This window comes from Rhodamnia argentea, chromosome 11 (assembly GCF_020921035.1).
Source record: "Rhodamnia argentea isolate NSW1041297 chromosome 11, ASM2092103v1, whole genome shotgun sequence".
NCBI lineage: Eukaryota > Viridiplantae > Streptophyta > Magnoliopsida > Myrtales > Myrtaceae > Rhodamnia > Rhodamnia argentea.
Window position 1 is genome coordinate 18,352,610 of NC_063160.1, and position 20,333 is coordinate 18,372,942.

The window sequence follows — 20,333 nt, forward strand, 5'->3', positions numbered from 1 at the left end:
AAGCTTAATCTTGATAGCACAATGTATTATTAGGAACATACGCATCCGGACTCCATCTTTTTCATTGATTTCGAAGTCCAAACTTATCCATCAATTCTTGGTAGGCAATTTTGCACGCGCAAATTAAAGTAAAAAACGTCGATTACATAGCCGTTGTACATCTTTGAAATGGGTTTTAGCCTATCCGCACATGTTCTTATTCTAATGAAACAACTCGATTAGAATAACAGCAAGGAAATATTTAGATTAACTAGTCGCCTCGTGTTAATCACTTCAAAAGTCTGTTCTACTTTCCAACAACCTGTGAAATTTAGTAATGAAATCGTGACCGTTGTTTCATTATACATAAGATATGATAATCCTTTATTCAAAGGTTGAGTTGAATAAGTGACCATCCTCATTGAATTCAACAGCCTGTTTTTTACAAACTCAATTCTTGTTGACAAGTGTATCTACCACGCATCTGCGGAGTCCACAAAGAACAAAGGGTTCCTCAATCATTGATTGACTGTACTTAGAACGTCCTTACATGAGAGAGAGATTACATCCAATTACTTTTGGCGCCCCGTCCAACACTTTCATGATCTACTTTTTCCCCTTACATATATTTTTATTGGGATGCATGCAGAACCGAAAGGACGAGGCTCTATAATGAAAGAAAGGCGACATTAAGGGCTTGCATGGTAACGATTTTGGTTCTCTCGATTTTGTTTCTTGGAATAAAAAGGATAATGTAAATGATTCTAGATTGCATATGAAAAATTTTAAGGCCGGGAGTTCTTCACGAAATATTCAATTATTCAGCTTAAACGTTTGATTTGGTAAGTTTTCTTCAATATGATTTGTAGCTGTGATTTTCAGATATATTGTCTTTAAGGGATAATCAAGGAATTACCTTTGTTGTAACAAATGCGAAAGCGAACACAGAACACAAGGATTTACGTGGTTCGATCAAGGTGATCTACGTCTACAGGTGAGGCAAAACAAGATTCCACTATAATAAAAAAGAGTACAGATTACGTAAGTCGGTTTTATCGATCGAACAAAAAACACACGGCTCACTAGTCTCTCACATAAGGAAAATCCTCAATGCCAACGAAAAAACCCTAGCCGTAGTATTAAGAGTTGGGCCTATTGGCCCAACTCTCCGCATCACGAACTAATTCTCAATTTTTTTCTCCACTTTTGGGCCGCACAAAAATATGTCGGGTCGAGTGATGAACCGGACCGGGTACATAAAATTCAAGACATATTTAACAACCTTGACTGCAATTACATTAAATAAAAAAGCGTCATGAGTTAAACATTGGTATGCATGTCGGCAAGATAGTATCGCGTATCCCGTTGGTGTTTAGTTTCTAGATTGGCCTGGAATTAGCTTCTGTTCCGGGACAACTTATGATGATAATGCCATCACAAATGCGGTGGAGATATAAGTCAGTTCTAGGTCCGGTGATGTTACCTCGATTCTGATTTTGTTTCCGGAAATAGTTTTGGAGCAAAAATAAGAACAAAAAAAATTGTTTTTGGAAAAAAAATCACTTTTGATAATCACAAAATAGAATGAAATTCCACATCTCTCACTTTTTACTTTTAGTTCTCTCATCACTTTTCACTCGACCTAAAACATAACGACGTCGTATTTTCAAAGAAAAATATACAAGATAAAAAAATAAAATAAAATAAAATAAATTCAAAAAAACATTCTTAAAAATAAATACAAATTCAGTAAATCCCTAAAAATAGAAGAACTTATATTAAGCTAGTTTGACCTCATTTTCATAAATTTGGGCCTAGATTCCATAGATTTTATCTTTTTTAGGAAAATCATAAATACCTTTGAAATTAAACCCGAACCACGTTTCTCTAAGCCCTTAGGGCAACATTAGGATTTTATGATGTAATTTATCAATGTCATAATTCCTTAATTGCGCACTTGATTTCATTGGTTGTGATTTGCCTAGGTTCAAGTACTTTATGCTTAGTCTAGATTTAGAAAATTTGAAAAAAGACAAAAATAACTTGTGTGAACACCTAGCATTAGCTTACCTCACAACTTTAAAAATGAATTAAATATTTGCATGAAATACGTTGAAAAAAATACTCAACTTCGATACCGAAAGGGCATCGGTGGAAACGCCAACCGAACCAAGTCCCCGGACCTTAGATTTCTCTAATTGCGTAGAATCGAATGGTTTTTCCCTATCGTTCGATAAGGTTCCCGATCTACATTCCACAAAGACTGATGGCAACTCCATTTGCATATACACAAACACATGTCATCGATAACACTAAGATCAAATTTGATATTCCTGGTATAGGCTTGCGAGGGCCCGAGCTAATCTGAAATCGCATACTAACCCGACATGGTCTATCATTTTTTTATCTTAAAATAACTCGTTATGACACGACAATTAGATGGAACAACACAAAAAATTATCATATGCAATATATTATATAAAAGAATCAATATCAATTAATTTTCAATTTATTCGAAATGTAGGATGAAATTTCACAAAGTAACTACATAATTATTTGACTTATATGACAAAAATTGATAAGAGAAATTATTTTTGGGAATAAAGATTTTGTGCAACTACTAAACGCATTTTGGTTCTAGGAATAGAAATTTTGTTCAGTCGCCAAACATGTTCTGATTCTCTAAAACTCATCCAAAGAACATAATCAGAAAAAATAATTCTAATAGAAATCACTTTTTCAAATCGGAATCGTTCTAAACAGCCAGAATTTATTTCACATCCTAGAAATATGATCGTAATTTAGCCGTCTAATTGGAGGAGATACAGCAGAAATCGACAATTACAACCCCACATAAATACAAATTTGTCGAAATTGAATCCACAACCTTCGAAATCTCAGCCAAAAGCACAGAAATGCTCGTCACTAAGTTACCCTTAGAGTGGTTTTTCGGCATGTGTAATCCATCAGATACACATCTCACCTCGACTACCAAAGATAATTGAATAAATAAAAAATTGACCACTCATCTAAATTTATGATGATGGATATGAAAGTTCAGACAAATCGTGGATATAAAACCATTCCAAATTTCAATTACATCCCTTCGTCCATCTTTGTCTCATGCACAGAGCAAGAGGATCGAAGTTTCCGCCAATGCATGATGTGCAACGATTATTGCAAAAGAGGTATAATGTCCACGTCAAGTGGTCACTTAGCTAAAATTACAAGATAATCTTCTTGTGTTGACGTAGGACCATCTTCCATTTTTCAATCGTTCAGCTTCTTTAGAAGAACTCGGGACAAAAGCGTCTCCAAGTTTTCATAAGAAGACCCACCAGGCTCAGTGGCTTCCTCAGCCTTCTTCTTCCACTCCATGGCCTTCTTCTTCATCGCTTTGCCTTTCTCTCCATCCATCAACTCCCTCACAAGCTTCTCGACCTCGTCTCGTTTCACATCGTTATCGATCTCCATCCCGATTCCCCATTCGCTCTCGCTATAAAAGCAGTTCGTCTGCTGCTCTGCAAAGAACGGCCAACACAGAACTGGCACTCCGCCGCAGATGCTCTCTAGCATTGAATTCCACCCGCAATGCGTCAGGAATCCGCCGACCGAATGATGCCTCAACACTTGCTCTTGTGGGCACCAACCCGCGAGCATTCCTCTTCCCTTCGTTTCCGCTAGGAACTCCGAGGGCAGAACCGCTGTGTCACCCGCAACAAGGTCGGGCCTTGTTATCCACAAGAAGGGTTTTTTGCTGTTAGCCAGTCCCCATGCAAACTCGATGAGTTGCTCCCTCGTTATCACGGCAATGCTCCCAAAATTTATGTACAACACCGAATCGGGTTCTTGCGAATCTAGCCACCCTAAACAAGCAGGATCTTCTTTCCACAAATTTGAGCCTACGCAACATGAGTCGCCGTCTTCGATTTTATTGAGAAGTAAGTGGATCGGACCGATTGTGTAAAGATTCGGATATATGGAAGAGAAAGCCATTAGAACATCCTTTTCTAAGCAATGGAATGTGTTGAGGATGACTGCTGAGGCCTTGTGCGTTCTTTCAATTTCTCTCATGATGTAGTTGACCATGACATCGTTAGCATCAGTTGTCCTAATGAAGCTGGGAAGATCTCGCAGACGAATGTTTTTCATACCAGGAATCCAGTCTATGTTGGTGTCTAAGAAGCCATTTGTCAGATAACTTGCATCTGCATCGAAACACACGGATAAAAAACACAACAAGAACAATAACAATTAACCAAATAAAGCCATCTAAAAAGTGTTTTGACACCCTTTTTCATGCAGACAGGGAATTTATACGGCGTTTTAAACTTAAGACATACAGATAGTAAAGAAAATCCTAGACTTCTCTAACCTTTAAGAGGGAACAGCCCTTTTTCTCGGAGCATACGGTACTGAGTATACGCCAAAGCCCCACAACCGCTGGGAGTCCAGAACAGCACACCAGGCACTCCAATCTTCTCCGCAGCATCGAGCGCAAACGACATGGCGCCGTCCGCGATCACACAGCTCACCTTTGGAACCTCGGCATCATCAACAGACCTGTCGTTGAGCCTCCCGAGGAGGTTCACAAATGGAGCCAAGCAATTCTTGGAAGTGGATTCACAGAGAGAAGGTATGTGTTGAGTGACGTCATCATCAGAAGCGCTCGCGGGGAGGCCATCGGGGATCGTTTCGAAGCGAAAACTAGGCAAGCCATGGAGGGAGGTCGGGCCTCTGGACTTGAGCAAGCGCTTGTGATTGTACTCGGTGTGCACGAACGTGATGTGGAAGCCGCGGTGGAGGAGGATCTTGGCGAGCTGCAGAATAGGGTTTATGTGACCCTGTGCCGGGAAGGGGATGACCACTGCATGAGGCTTATCTCTTGCGGCCGAACCCATCTCTCTCTCTCTCTCTCTCTCTCTCTCTCTCTCTCTACAGAATTGCAGAAGATAGGATAAAAGTTGATGCGTTTTCATTTCACGTATATGTCGCTTTAGCTCGTAAAACAAGTCCACTCTTTTGTTTTATTCATTCTCGTACAACAAGAAGAGAACAGACGAGAGTCGTGAAAATGAAAGTGGCAGATCCAACGGCCGTCCTTTTCTTTTCTTTTTTTTCACTCTTTTGTCATTCTTTTTGGTTCTCCTGGGCGCGTTCCAACTCCTGACCTTGTCGAACCGAAACCCACAGCAGATCAAGCCTCGACCTCCTTTCAACCAACCCGTAGATTATGGAATAGAATCTGGAGAGCAAAAATTCCTCCCAAGATCAGAATTTTCCTATGGAACACATGCCAGAATGCCCCACCCACAAAGGAAAATCTGTACAAACGTAAGATTATGTCTCAACCATTATGCTCTCTGTGCAATCTAGAGGTGGAAACTACAGAACACATTCTCCTATTTCGCCCTTGGACAGAAACAACCTGGCTTGACCCAAATGTAGTCGGGCAAAACCAGAAACCCAACTGTATGAGAATGGATGCGTGGCTTCAGGAGTTGATTGAGAGCCACTCCCACTTTCCCTCCTTCGAATTGGTTGCTGCGAACATGCTTTTTATGGCCAGAGAAACATCATCAGGTGACTATGGTTTAATGTGCTTATGCATACTTTCGCTAACTCCTCCTTTTGATTAGTTTATGCACACTCCTCACAAGGCCAGTAATAACTCTCTCCATTTATAAAAAGGGTTTGAAATACATGTGTAATAAAAAGGCAAATACCACACAAAAAAATCTCAAATTATGTCCACAATGGGATCTTAGTCACTGTGTAGGGACCATATGCCGTCCCCCCCTTATCTGGGCATAGATATGATCAATATTTTGAACGAATCATTCATTTTGACACGTGTCTCCACCGTCGCTATGGAGATACTATCTAAGTCACGATGTGTCCATTCCACGATCGTCGGCAAGAACGACGAACTCTTTGCCAATCGAAACATAACAAAAGGCTCTTTGTTTTAGATACGCTATCTAATGTACTCCACAGAAAAAAAAAATCTATAAGATAATAGCCTGATATGGATATTTACCAATATATATATAAGAAGCCGGCAAAAATATATATATTTTCTTAGGCGAACGTCTTGAAATGATTGACCTATAATCCTATACATCAAATTATATAGTGCCAAAATCCACAAAGCTGGCCATTCTGGGTTTGATCAGTGCGCTTCCAAGTTGGCATATGAAGACACAATCAGCCGACTAATGCCATTGCCTACAAAAGGATGCAAACAAAAAGATCAAGTTAAATATCATCATAACACACTTATCAAGAAACGAAATAAAATAAAAAAAAACTGCAATTTCCAATACTCTTCAATCGGTCCTTGTAGTGGACAATTTTAAAATCAAAATTTCCTTGTTTAGTACTCACCAATTCGTCACCATTGCTGGGAGCGCGACAAAGGAGAAATTAAAGGCGCGGTTCTCCAAGGTGGCTCGCTTCATCCCATGTAAGTGCCTTTGCTTGATTTTTCAACTTTTACTGATTTTTCTACTTCTGAAAATAAATAATTTTTCTTTTTACTTTTTCAAGTAGTTTTAAAATTACTTATAAAATAAAATAAAATAAAATTACGTAATCAAACGAATTTCTAAAACAAAAATTCTATTTCAAAATTGTCATGTGCTTCCGAAGATCTCAAATCGTGGAGAGATCTCAAATCACAATGCGAAAAGTTGAGTGCATGACTATGTGAGGAAGTTATGCCCTTAGTTGAGATCCTCGTGTCAAAGATAAACACGATTGGTGGCGAAATAGCCAAAGAGGGATGAATTGAGCTAGTGTCTTGAAATTTTTCTTCTTTTTTTTCCTTTTAGTTTCCTTTGTCTTTGTAAAAGACAATCATCCCGGAGACCCCACTAATTAGATGGGTCCATGCATTTTTACCCCTTGCGTGGTTCGGCCCATTGTGGACCAGTCTTGCGATTAGCGATGCATTTCTCATTTTATTGGAACCTTGAAAGGGAATGACTGTGTAATTTGGGAATCTTTATCAAACTTTAGGGATTATTCAATTCTATCAGACAGATTAATTAATGATGGATGAAGCTATGTAAAATTAAAGAAAATTATTAAAAAATCCTAAAATTATTGCAATTGTGCTAATTCAATCCTAAACTTTTTTTTTGTCCATCGAGTTCTAAACCTTTTACATTTATATAAATTCAGTCCATTTGACCGGCCGGCACTAACGTGAATAATTTTTAATACTATTTAAAAATATATTTTTTCTTTGTTTTTCCTCTTTATTGTCTCTTTCTTTCCACCATGGCCAGTGAGCTAGGGGAGGTGAGGCTTCGCGGTCACCGTGGGCAGCCATGATCGCCAACCGTGGGCAAGAGCCGTGAAGCCCCATCCTGCGGCTGGCAAGCTCTGGTGGCCCCCGCCAGCCTTAGCTCTCCAGCCACAGCAAAAAGTAAGAGAAAACAAAGAGAGAAAAAAAAAAGAAAAGAAAATAGGAAAAAATATTATGGAATTATGTTTAAAAATTATTTACATCGGTGCCGACCAGTCAAATAAACTAAATTGGCACAAATGCAAAAGGCTTTCGCACCTCAACATCTAGTTTCCTCTGCTCGCTTGGAGTTTCGATTGAATTAAAAGTAAACACTCCATCAATTTACTTAGCAACCCTTCTTTTGGTTAGAATGTGCAACATCTTCTTTCAAGGCGGTGTCCTATTAGTAATTAGATATCACAATTAAATTTCGTATGTTTAATATCGTCTTTTCATCCAAAGCAGTACATATAAAAAAAAAAAACAGACTGTGGCAAATGTCTATCTAACATCTAACTTAAATTCTCCATGGAGCAATTTATTAATTGATCGACATGGGTCAGTTCAATCAGTGGACAAGAGTAGCCCACCAATCTTTTTTTAAGTCAATGGAAAACTTGAAATTGTAGATATTATCTGAAAATTAACTCATCACCTAGAGGTTAAATGGCATGCGAAAATCAAAATATGTAGGTCCGCGAGTTCGATTATGCACAAGGAAGGGCGAACACCCCCGTGATGCTCTGTTGTAGAGGTGTTAAACGGGTAAATTAGGCCGAATTTAAGTCGGACCGAAAGAGTCTTTCTATATGACATTCCTTGGTTAAATTCTTTTGTACATAATTAACGACGCGTGTGTACATACCCTGTGTCCCACTTGATAAGTTCTGTAAAAATCATTTACCACGGACAAGCAAATGACCCATTCTCCTTGAACTTTGACAACATTGCTTCGAACATCTCCCACGTGTCAGATGTTCGTTGGCTTAAAATTGGGTAGTCTCACGCCTACTCAGCTTTGACCTTGACTTTGACGAGACCTGTGACGTGCCTCATGCTTTGAGCTTTATCAGTCTTAATTTGTGTCCATGTTCATATCTCGAGGTTAAGCCAACGGATACTTGGCGCGTACTTTGCGTCGTGGGCTACTTCTCCATTGTTGCAACCATGCGTTTGTAGTATTTCTCTTCAAAATGACCTAATAGACTTTTCGAAAATAATTCATTGATTCTATCAAATAAAAGGTTCAGAATACGATTGTGTTCCGTACCTTATATGTGTTCATCACTATTGTCACGGGCTGACAGTTTCATAGCCGGGAACAAGCCCATGCGGCACTCAATGAGCCAAGAATACTAGGTCATTCTTCCTTTGTTCTAGACATCTGCAGCAAAAGTTCCTAATCTCCTTTTGAGCTTTCTGAATTGGACGAAACATCTTTTTGTTGATGATTAGCGTGACGTATTACATTGGAAGATAGTTCAAAGATTTAACATTGTCTAATGTTTTGGAACAAGGTTTACTGCCTCGACACAAGGAATAAAGTTGCTTGGTTCGATTCGAGATTGAGTGGGTTCGGAATGTTGCGAGCAAGACTTATTTTATTTCTCATTTTTCCAAATCGACATTGCAAAAGCTTATTGAATGTCTATAGACACCAGTGTCAGAAAATTAGTAAACTAGTAAAGTCTTCGGGGACTTATTCGGAGATTGGAGAATAGTCTGTTGTTAGGGATATTGGATGTCCTATAAATCCATAGACGAGAGGGGAAAAATCGTCCTCGGAGTTGATCGTTCAAGCGCGCTGGAAGGCGTAATTAGTAACCTTTTTTCAAAACAAATACATACTGCATCTTCTTAAAATGACATTGGTCTTGTAGGTCTGCTATTTCTCAAGTATATATCGACTTAATTTATCGGAAGAAAAACAATAGTAGTCGTATGTTTTGTTTAGTTTAATCAATATCTATTTACATTACTTTGAAGTGCAAATGTTTATTAGTCAACCAAATGAAAGTAATCACTGAGAAAAACGAATATTTATGTAAACTATGATTTCCTTCACCCGAAAAACTGAGAACAATAGGGGTTCAAACCGTACGTAGGATTTATATACAAAATTGTAAGTGTTCATATATCTCTGTGTTGTTGTGAATTATATGAGCTCTGTCTTTTCGTTGTTCGGACTAGACATGGCCGCGGGCCAGTTTGGGCCCAGAACCAGCCCGGCCCCTCACGAGCTAGTTACGGTTTGTTCCGGGCGGTTCCGAGCTGATTCCGAACCGTAAAAAAAAAAAAAAAAAGGAAAAGAGCCAACGTGCTCTCTTCCCCCCCTCCCCCAACAGCCCAAAATTGGGCCGAACCAAAACCGGTCCTTAAACCGGCTGTTCCGAACAGGAACCGAGACCACCCCTTCAAGGGTCGATTCTTGTTTAAGCATGGCCACGAACCGGAACCGGCGGTTAATGATCCGTGGCCATGTCTAGTTCGGAGACAAAAATAGTGTACGGCCACTTGTATGTTTTCGTGAACTACTATTTTTCTGTCACTTTGTACCCTAGCACCTTGTTGCCCTCCTTGGACAAATATAGTATGAAGTGCGTGCCTTTCACGAGCGTAAAGCCATCCTTGACAAGACGCCGATACATAGTGTAACCAAGCAGCCCACAAGCACTGGGCGTCCAAAACACAACTTCAGGAATCTTCATCTCCTCGGCAGCATCCACAGTGAACGTCATCACGCCGTCAGACACGATACACGTGACCGGAGGCACGACACCGTCTTTGGACTGTTCTCGGAGCTCGACGAGAAGGCTCTTGAACGACAGTAGCCCGTGTTCATTTATAGAAGCGCAGACCGAGGGGATGTCCCGGGTGGAGTCGCCGTCCGAAGGCAGGAGGCTGTCGGGGATCGAGGCAAAGCGGAAATGGGGCAGCCCGTCGAGGGAGCGGCGACCGGAGCAAGCGCCGGTGGTTGTATTCGGTGTTGACGAAGGTGATGTGGAAGCCCCCCTCTGTGGTGAAGGAGCTTGGCTAGTTTGATCATGGGGTTGACGTGGCTCTCTGTTGGGTATGGGATGCATACTGCATGAGGCTTCTCTTTTGCTCGAGGATAATCCATCTCTATCTTTCTCTGTGTGTTGTGTGCGTGGAAGAAGTTTATGAGCCTCTGACTCTTTTTATAAGCCAATAATGCTACTTGAACAGTCAGATTTATCGATGGAAATTTTGTTGACAGATATGCGGATTGATTGCCAATCCCGGTCAATCATGGAAAGGCAGCAGATTACAAGGAATCAATCATGATATTCCGGGATGAATTGTGAATCGAAAATTGATTTAAATTGATCTTATTATTCTTTCCTTTTTTATATACACCTTTTGTATTATAAATGTAGACATACAATTGTAATTCCAGTAATATATAGAAAATCTTCTCCTTCTTCTTCATCTTGTTACAAATTTGGCCTCGGCAAGCGGTGAATTTCGAAAAGAAAGGGCAAGTTTGGAACTCGGGTTGAACAAGAAGTGGAATGAAATGGGCCTAATTGCACATGCTACATGGCCCAAACTCAAAGTTAAATCCTGGTTGATACGTTGAGGCGAATTCACCAAGTCTCTGATGGTTAGGGGTGAGCGGTTCCAGGTTTCTTACAGGTTCTACCTAAAACCCGAAACCTACCTATCGAAACAGGTTCCTCATTTTTTAAAACCTGGAACCTACACGTCATACCTTGGAACCCGAAACCTACCCCGTCACAGGTTCTAGGGTCGGTTCCAGGGTACCCGAGAACTTATCAATTTTTTTTTTTTCATTTTTAGTTAACTAAAATAAGAATGAACAGTACAACATCTAAGAGAAAGTAGAGGTGAATGGTTTTAGGTTCCGTACATATTACATTTAGAACTGAAACCAATCCATTAGAACACGTTTATTATTTTTTGGAACCTAAAACCTAAAAGTTTGTTTGGCTCCAGATTATACATTTAGTATCGGACGCAATAGAACATTGCGGGATCGTGCAATAACACATACCAAGAAAAATATAAAAATTTATTTCGGGATGTAGGATCCGGGTTTCACGTTCCGGGTAGTGGAACCTGGAACCTACCCATTAGAACATGTTCTTTAATTTTTTGAATCTAGAACCTACCCTACATACCTTGGAACCCGAAACTAGACCGGATCCTACGGGTTCCGGTTCCGGGTTCTCGGTTCTACCTTGGAACCATGCTCACCCCTACCGATGGTGCCGAAATCGGGATAATTACTAGAAAAAAATCTTAGATATATTGTAAAAAATTGTCAATATAATCATTTCAATTTTTTTTTTTAAATCGCTGACATCGACGCCGACAGTGATGATGCCGGGCATTAGCGTGGACAATTTTTACAAAAAAAAAAATTAATTTTTTGATTTTGATTTTCTTTTTGCTTTCCTCTCATTTCTTTTCCTATTGTGGCCGGCAAGGGTTGCTGGGACACTCGCCGGCTGTGGACAAGACGGCCCTCGCCTAGCTCTTGGAGGGCCTAGGCAAAAGCTGCAACCCCTCCCCAATCACAATGAAAATGAATTAAAAAAAAACCAGAAAAAAAAGGATTATCGACAATGTTAAAAAAATTGCAAAAACTGTCCGCGTGCCATGCTAAGGACTACATTGGCAATTGTGATAAGGTTTAAAAGTCAATTAACCGAATTAAAAAAATTTAGATCTAATTTGATTTCTGTACAATAGATCTAAAAGACTTTTTTGGTTATTTTCCTTGCCGATACATGCCGTCTCCAATCAACAAAGTAAACTTCCATCGAGAACGTTCTCAAGAGATCGAGACAAGGACGTAGATCGATGGAAGGTTGCTTTGTTGATTGGAGACAACCACACATATATATGCTTAATTTATGCCTTTTGTTGTCCATTGAGTAGACGCGGCCGGTTCGGTGGAACCGCCGGTTCAGGTTTCGAACCGGAACCGGCGGTTCCGGGCCGGTTCCGGTTCCGCTTCGGAACCGGCGGTTCCGGTTCGGAACCGCCGGTTCATTCCGATTCATTTTTAATAATAATTTTTAAAATAATAAATAATAAAATAAATATAATAAATTATAAATTATAAAATACAATTAAATTGTACATTGTAATAAAATATGGGAAAAAAAAAAAAGAAGGAATGGGCTTGAACTTAATGAATTATCATTAAGCGACCTACATATCTTCTTGGGGATAGAAGAATCAAAGCCCATGTAGTTCTTTTTTACCTTTGAGAACCCCAACTTACCTCATCGTCAATCGTCGCTACCCGTTGTGGTACCCGTGGCGGTGGTATCTCCAACATCATCGCTAAAAAATTCGTGTTCACGATCTAACTCTTGGTGTCAATATTTCGCCCTCGTCCAATCGCCGACACAAGCTTGAGCTTCCACGAGTCCGGGCTTAATCTTGAACGGCGAGAGTCCAAAATTAATCCTCCGGAACTAAATGCTTGTTCAACCGCAACCGTTGAAGAAGGGGTTGCTAATATTTGACGAGCGATGAGGGCGAGAACTGGATACTCGATTTGGTGACTCTTCCACCACTTCAGGATTTCGAAATCTGTACTATGTATCTGCATCACGAAACTCAAATTGAGTGGTTAAATATTTTTCTAATTCAGAAATATTACCCGTTGCCCTTTTTTGTTTTTTTTGCCTACTCTTAAGCATATTATACCCTCTACTAAGTGAACTACCACCTTCGCTACGTGAGGCGTAGATTGTAAAGATCCGTAATCACTTAAACCATATCTACTACAAAATTCTCCATATAATGCTACTATAGATTCTTTAACATGTCCTAATATATTTAAAATATCTATTGAATCATCCAAATGTAAACAATCATGATAATACACATTCAAATAATCTTGTAAACCGTCTAATTTAATACGTGGATCAAAAACAATACCAACTAAATAGACAAGAGGAATTTGCAAATAATAATGCAACCATTTTTCTCGCATTACTAAAATAGTTTGACCTAATTCGGTATCTTTTTCATATTCACTAAAAACACTACTAATATTAACACACTCTATTAAAAATAAATGCGTTGTAGGATAATAAATACCAGATAAAGTCTTAGTAGCATCATTAAAAATTTTCAAAATATCTAAAATTTTCTTGCAAACGTCCCAATGTTGAGGAAGTAAAGTAATTTCGGGAATATTTTGTGAAATAAACATACATAATAAATCTTTATATTCAAAAGTTTGCCGAAGCAACTCGTACGTAGAATTCCAACGAGTCGGAATATCTTTTGGAAATCTTCTTGGCCTTCTCCCATTTTGTTTACAAAATTTTCCCCATGATTTCATACATTGGGGACGACTCCATAAAAATTTAATTGCACTTTTTATTGGGGCGAGAGAAGTGTCAAGAGTTCGTAAACCATTTTGTACACATAAATTTAAAACATGACAAGCACATCTAATGTGAAAAAATTGTCCGCCAAAAGTGGGTTTGCAAATATTTTCTAATTCGGGAATAGAAGCGGTATTTGCGGCGGCATTATCAAAACCAATTGAAAATACTTTATTTATTAAATTATATTCTTCTAAAACTTGCCTAATTATTCTATAAATATTATGAGCCGAATGGCTTTCATCAAAAACTCGGAATGCAATAAGTCTTTTTTGAATCATCCAATTGTCATCTATCCAATGACACGTGACACCCATATAAGAATGAATTTGCCAAGGATCACTCCAAATATCGCTACCTATATGCACACGTCCATTGAATTCCGCAAAAAATTTTGCTAAAGATTTTTTTCCTTTTTTATAAAGATGAAAAACTTCCCGTTTAAGAGTATTTTTTGGAATAGTTGGCGCTTATGAACCAACGCAAAGATTTATCAAATATTTCATATTAAAATTTTCACCAAGTATTAAACGGAGCATGATCAAGGGCAACATATTCACCTAATGTTTGTTTATAAAGTGCTTCAAGTGAAACGAAATAAAGGATGAGGCTTAGAAGTGGCGTACCCGGAAATTTGTTGTTGCGTATTGTCGATCCCCGCTTGCGTTGGATGTTTTTTCGTCAAATGCCGACGGAATGTTCCGTAACCGTCTCCTTTCGTGAATTTATAAGTTTGCGAACAATATTTACATTTTACATTATACTTACCTTCGACTTCATCACGTACCTTGTCGAAGTGTAGCCACAAGTCCGATGTATTATCTCGGCCCTTCCGTTCCGGCTCATTTGCCGTTGACGTTTCTTCGACACCGGTGGGAGGATGAAGACTTTCTTGTGTTGGGATGTGCTCGACGTTCGGAATCGGGACATAGTTGATATTATCGTCGTCGTCTTCCCAACTTGCATACTCACGAGGATCGTATTCATGAAAGGGATAGTCGGAATCTCCCATAGCCATCTTGCCCTTGTCGCATTTCCGCTTCCACTTGCCATTTTTTGAGAGAATTGATCGGGATTGAGAGAATTGGGAGAATTTGAACGATTTGAGAGGATTTGAGAGAATTCGAGAGATTGTTCGGGAGAATTTGTGACAAAAATGAAAGGGGAAGCATATGTATTTATAGGCAAGAATCATTTTTTTTTTTTTTTTTTAAAAAAAAAGAAAAGCAACGGCCCAAAGCGGGCGGCCGCGGGGGGGGTGGGCCCGGGGCAGAGAGCCCAACGGCTCTCTCGCCCGGGCCCACCATTTTTTTTTTTTTTGCGGTTCGGAACCGGCCCGGAACCGCCCGGTTCCGGGCCGGTTCCGCGTTTCCGGAACCGTGGGCCCGGTCAACGGGCCGGTTCCGGGCCGGTCAACGGGCCGGTTCCGGGCCGGTCAACGGGCCGGTTCCGGGCCGGTTCCGGGCCCACGGGCCCAAATGGCACTCACTACCATTGAGGACGTTTTCCATTATTAAAATACCAAAAAATCGAAAAATATTTTTCAGAAACAGTTTTTCTTCAAACAGACAGAGCGATTTTCAGCCAAAAAAGAAAAATGAAAACCCCTTAAAATTGCCAGGCGTCATGTCACAACTCTCAATCTCATTCTGTAACACTAACTTGTGGGGATAGTAATGCATCAAAGAGCCATTAACCCACATTTGGCTTTCGTGCATAACATTTACATAGTTAGTTCCCTATGGAATCAACACAATCTCATGCTTTCCTCTCGTACCTTCCTAGGGGATTAGCAACCCTACTAATCACTTATTATCATGCTGGTAATCAACTAGCCACCACCGCGTACAGAGTTATCAGAAGGATTCACCAAGACCTGTTTGGTTTGATCGGGAGTTAAGGACATGCAAGCGACCAAGGCAGGCTTGACCACTTCGCTGCCCTTGACAATGGCCGAGAACAAGACTCTATACAAAATCACCATCCCAACCAAAACTACAAGATCAACCCACTTAGAATACTCCATGTCCATCTGCCATAACTCTGTCAGGACCTGCTCGCCACTGATGAAAGATGTCTTGGTATCAGCTTGACTAGGAAATCTCAGTCCCTCGAACTCGTTCTTGAACAATCCCTCATAAGAATATCTGTGAAAGGCAATGTAATACAAAGGGTATTTCCAAAATAGAGGCGGCAGATCATTCGGTAGTCTGAAGAATCCTCCTCCTAAGATCATTAGCGCCTGGATTCCCGCCCCCGTGATGATGCCCATCAGGTAGCTCGGGACGATGCTCGCCACCATCATCATCAGGCTCTCCACCAACAGCATGCAAGTGAACAACACCGCGGCGAAGTACAAGAAGTGTTCCCAATCTCTCTGGAGTCCCGTGAGATAGTATGCAATCGCTCCAGGGATCAGGGAGATCAGCAACAAATACGGTATGGAGGACAGCGTGTTCGCGATCACGAATGCCCCAGTTCCATAGTGCCCGTTTAATCTTTCTCGCGCAAATACCTGAAACAGTTCACGGCCAAGGATTGAGATGGGAAAAGAAGTATTAGTTGAAGGGGGTGTTTATCCATAGATATTGATGAGCTTCATTTCAAGTCAAGAGTAGGACCTTCATGTCCTCCACGAAAGAAGGAAAGCCACCGATCGCCATGAATGTCAGGAATGAAGCAACGAAAACTAGGAGCGATCCTCTAGCCTGTAAATGTCAATGACAAAAGTTTGTGAATTCTTGTCTTCCCGGCGATTAAACACTAATTGTATACTTCGGTTTTCCCCTCCATTTGCAGAGTACAAATATGTTCCTCTACTTAGCATATACCTGAATTGAGCCATAAGTATATCCAATGTTGCAGTATACGGTTCCCAGACCGCAGGCCACAGTTATATAAATGGCAAAACGCAGCCAGTAGTAGCCTTGATCACGGCACATGTTCAGCGAAGATCTTCTAGTAAGAACAAGACACTGTGTCACAAATTTTGCATGGCTTCCCTTTTCCACCGGTGCTCCGTGACCCTGAGAACAAAGCGGTGGGAATTATTCTAAAGCATCTAAGTGAAGCTTAGCCGTAATATATCTAATTACCGAAACAATTACTTGTGTATTAATCTTGGCTACTTCTCCTAGAACTTCTTGACATTTTGGAGATGATCTGAATGATTTCACAAGAGTGTTGATCACTTCCTCTGTGGAGACTTTTCCGGGCACACCTTGTTCAATATCCTGGCAAAGATAAGTCGCAAGATTCTTATAGCTACTAGTAATAATTATTTCCCAACAGATAGTACATGAATCGAAGTCATTCTATTGAAGAAGAAAGGCTCTCACCACATCAAAATCCTTGTTTATGGTTTTCAGGAAGTGATCTGATGGATTTTGGAGAGTCGGGCAGGGGAAACCATTCCACGCGAAAAACTGCAACATTTGAAAGCAAGAGGTCAAACTAAAGTACACATATAGATCTTTAAATTGCTTCCATAATAGTGAATACATGTAAATGCTCACATCCGTAGCTGCAGAAGCAGGTCCAAAATACACTGTTCTGCCTGAAGAGAGAAGGCAAAGATTGTGGAAAAGCTGGAAGACTTCACTACTGGGCTGATGAATTGATGCGACTATAGTTCTTCTGATTCCATCTCTTTGGCCCAAGCTGGCTATTCTACTCATGACATAATAGGATGCTGCGCTGTCAAGTCCACTGGTTGGTTCGTCGAGGAAGAGAAGCTTCGGGCGGGTGACAATTTCCAGGCAAATGCTAACTCTTCTCTTTTGACCACCACTTAGTCCTTTGGTTCCCCAGCCTCCAATTCTTGTGTCGATGGCATCTTGCAATCCCATTTCCCTTATTGCCGTTTCTGCTCTTTCCCTCTTCTCGGATAGTGGCATGGCGTCTGGCAATTGTAGCTGAGCTGTGTAGTAAACAGCTTCTCTCACAGTTAGCGTTGTTATCAACACGTCGTCTTGCATCACATAAGCCTGAATTCACAAGAATAAAGAACCCTGATGAGTGATGAGAAGACAGTTCCTTATCATTCACCATTGATTGTAAGATCAACTCAAAAAAACAGGATAGTTGACTTAGGTTCAGTTTTTTATGTGAAGTCACAAATTATTTCATGCAAACCAGAGAAATGAAGGATTTGAGGATGAAAGAGAACTATTTTCAGATTCTACACTTACTGAAGTTCCATAAGCCAGCGCTTGTTTGTGGCCATTGACTAGAATGTCTCCTGTTTGCCTTGTATTTGAGCTCAATCTCCCTGTCATATGAGTTCCACAAGTCAAAATACATGAAAAATGTAAGCCCCTTAGGCAGACAAGAGCGTGGCTTTCAACATAAACTAAACTTACAAATCGAATGTTTTCTTTCAATAAGTTAATGACAGAGGTACACCTGAATAAATTGTTGTTGGTGATTCGCTATGCAGACTATACATGTACTAAAGTCGTAGGTTCTTGTTTCTGTCTGTTCTCATCTTAGGAATGTTTTTACACGGTTCCTTTATTCTCATGCAAAGTGGCTTAGCCAGAAAGAGCTAGTAATGGCTTTACCGGCGAGTACGTCAAGGAGAGTGGACTTGCCACAACCAGAAGGCCCCATGATGGCCAAGAGCTCTCCTGGCCGGGCATAACCGGTGACGCCTTGAAGTATCGGTATCACCCCTTTACTCCTGTTGGACACCATCACCCACACATCCTCCCAGGTCAGAGTAACATCGTTTCCTGGCTCTTTCCGTTCAACAGGATCATAAGTTTCGAGCTCAACCTCATGAACTCTGCACTGATAATCTCCATCAGCGCTTGTTGTATCCATTCTCGTTTTCATCATCGAAGAAGCTGCTTTTATTTCCATGCTAATGCTGGTTTCTATGGAATGCCTGGCCTAGTAAGTCAGAAAGAAACAGATCTATGAGTAGACTATGAATCCTGAAAACACTGCAACGAAGGAAGGGTATTTATAAGTGAATGACGCTGGACCCTATTTAGGGACCACATTGGTGTTTCGAGGACGTACCATGTTTCTCGTGATCGATAAGGAAAGCACCTCGCAAACTCATTCCAATGGAGCCACGTGGTAGATAGGCTAAGTCTAGATCGTCATAAATTTACAAAAGCGGTCGTTTTCATTTGTCACTCAGTTCCTATTACATGGGAATCGAGAGATAGCCACCAGGGAAACGCAAGAAAATATCTGATTTGTCGAGGTAAAAAGAAGGTTGTGCCAAATTTTTTATACTCAATAATTTGTATAGTTGATTGTGACTCGTTGAAAATCTGTTTCAATCCAGACAATATTCGGAAATGGCGTCTTACTTGATTATGAGTAGACTATGAATCCTGAAAACACAGCAACGAAGGAAGGGTATTTATAAGTGAATGACGCTGGACCCTATTTAGGGACCACGTTGGTGTTTCGAGGACGTACCATGTTTCTCGTGATCGATAAGGAAAGCACCTCGCAAACTCATTCCAATGGAGCCACGTGGTAGATAGGCTAAGTCTAGATCGTCATAAATTTACAAAAGCGGTCGTTTTCATTTGTCACTCAGTTCCTATTACATGGGAATCGAGAGATAGCCACCAGGGAAACGCAAGAAAATATCTGATTTGTCGAGGTAAAAAGAAGGTCGTGCCAAATTTTTCATACTCAATAATTTGTATAGTTGATTGTGACTCGTTGAAAATCTGTTTCAATCCAGACAATATTCGGAAATGGCGTCTTACTTGATTAGGAGATCTGCGAAAGAGTAAAATTCACGTGATTGTACAAACATATATGTGTGGTTGTCCATTTCTTATTTTTTCCGAATTCCATGAAATTAGTAAGATTCGATTTATTTCCTTCGATAGACGACATCCAACATCACTTCCACGACAGTTACCTGACTCTTTCACGAAGCTGAACGCCAGAAACCAACGTGGGAAACGCTGGTTCTGTCCGGATACGCATGGCCATGAAAAGTCTATCACGCCAGCCCAGCAAACTTTAAAGCTCAAACCTACCTCGTCCTGGAAAGGACGATAGAAACTAACGACACGTTCAGAAGAAGAGAAAATTCGCTACGAGACAAAAGTCACAGCATGGGTTGCTGGTCCATCACGTCTTCCACTCTCCACCATGGCCATAAGATCCCTTGTGCCCAAGCAATCGCAGGTCTGCAATAAACATCTGAAAACAACTCTACCGAGAACGTGACATTGACGGACAGTTCTACTACCACCGATGCTTTAAACATCAGATGGCAAATAGTTTGAGGTCTCCAAAAAGCATAAATTAAGCAAGGCCTGCCATTGCATATCTAGCGATGGAATATAGCGAGCTTCTTTTATAGGGTTTATCAGATACCAGCAAGAGAAAGACAGTTGAAACTCTACTCATTCCACAAAAGTTTGTGAAATACTACAAACTACTAATTTGGTTTATAGTATTTCCTTCACAAAGCAAAGAACTTCTATAGTTCCAAATTTAGTGGATGCCCTCTGGAGTACGATGCAAATATTTTGCCACCAAGAGGCGTCATTCAGAAAGTTCATCAGGCATAATAGTCCAGTTAGCACTTCTATCAGATTTAGAGTAACAACCTGGAAGACTGTTACCTCTCTATTTTTTTTTTTTTTTTTGGTCGGGGAAGAATGTTACTTCGATGTAATACT

The 20,333-nt window shown here is 40.4% G+C and overlaps 2 protein-coding genes and 1 long non-coding RNA gene across 4 annotated transcripts; 1 reads left to right on the forward strand and 2 right to left on the reverse strand.

The window, feature by feature from the left end:
* Positions 1 to 267: 267 nt before the first annotated feature.
* LOC125312881 lies at positions 268 to 17,876 on the forward strand. The gene is made up of 3 exons (XR_007196943.1): positions 268 to 279; positions 9,767 to 9,775; positions 17,747 to 17,876. It is a non-coding gene; the product is annotated as an uncharacterized LOC125312881 (long non-coding RNA).
* On the reverse strand, positions 601 to 4,909 carry LOC115747372 (7-deoxyloganetin glucosyltransferase-like). 2 transcript variants are annotated; one of them, XM_030683514.2, is made up of 3 exons: positions 4,355 to 4,909; positions 3,213 to 4,187; positions 601 to 668 (listed from the first exon to the last, which is right to left on the reverse strand). In XM_030683514.2, the coding sequence occupies exons 1-2, from the start codon at positions 4,878 to 4,880 to the stop codon at positions 3,250 to 3,252; spliced, it is 1,464 nt and encodes a 487-aa protein (XP_030539374.1). In that variant the 5' UTR covers positions 4,881 to 4,909; the 3' UTR covers positions 601 to 668; positions 3,213 to 3,249. The 2 variants fall into 2 exon arrangements, with proteins under 2 accessions (XP_030539374.1, XP_030539373.1); XM_030683513.2 differs by lacking the exon at positions 601 to 668 and having other exon boundaries at positions 3,020 to 4,187.
* LOC115747347 (ABC transporter G family member 1-like) lies at positions 15,334 to 18,621 on the reverse strand. The gene is made up of 8 exons (XM_030683480.2): positions 18,231 to 18,621; positions 17,859 to 17,938; positions 17,184 to 17,654; positions 17,007 to 17,093; positions 16,776 to 16,901; positions 16,500 to 16,694; positions 16,290 to 16,376; positions 15,334 to 16,183 (listed from the first exon to the last, which is right to left on the reverse strand). The coding sequence occupies exons 1-8, from the start codon at positions 18,529 to 18,531 to the stop codon at positions 15,500 to 15,502; spliced, it is 2,031 nt and encodes a 676-aa protein (XP_030539340.1). The 5' UTR covers positions 18,532 to 18,621; the 3' UTR covers positions 15,334 to 15,499.
* Positions 18,622 to 20,333: the final 1,712 nt, after the last annotated feature.

Bases quoted from the DNA above. Each gene is read 5' to 3' on its own strand.
- LOC115747347 (XM_030683480.2), bottom strand. From the start codon at position 18,531: ATGGAAATAAAAGCAGCTTCTTCGATGATGAAAACGAGAATGGATACA. The intron at 16,902-17,006 runs GTGAGAGCCTTT...TATCTTTGCCAG, and splicing joins TAAACAAGGATTTTGATGTG to GATATTGAACAAGGTGTGCC. The intron at 16,695-16,775 runs GTAATTGTTTCG...CTTTGTTCTCAG, and splicing joins TAGCCAAGATTAATACACAA to GGTCACGGAGCACCGGTGGA.
- LOC115747372 (XM_030683514.2), bottom strand. From the start codon at position 4,880: ATGGGTTCGGCCGCAAGAGATAAGCCTCATGCAGTGGTCATCCCCTTC. The intron at 4,188-4,354 runs GTTAGAGAAGTC...GTTTCGATGCAG, and splicing joins AGGGCTGTTCCCTCTTAAAG to ATGCAAGTTATCTGACAAAT.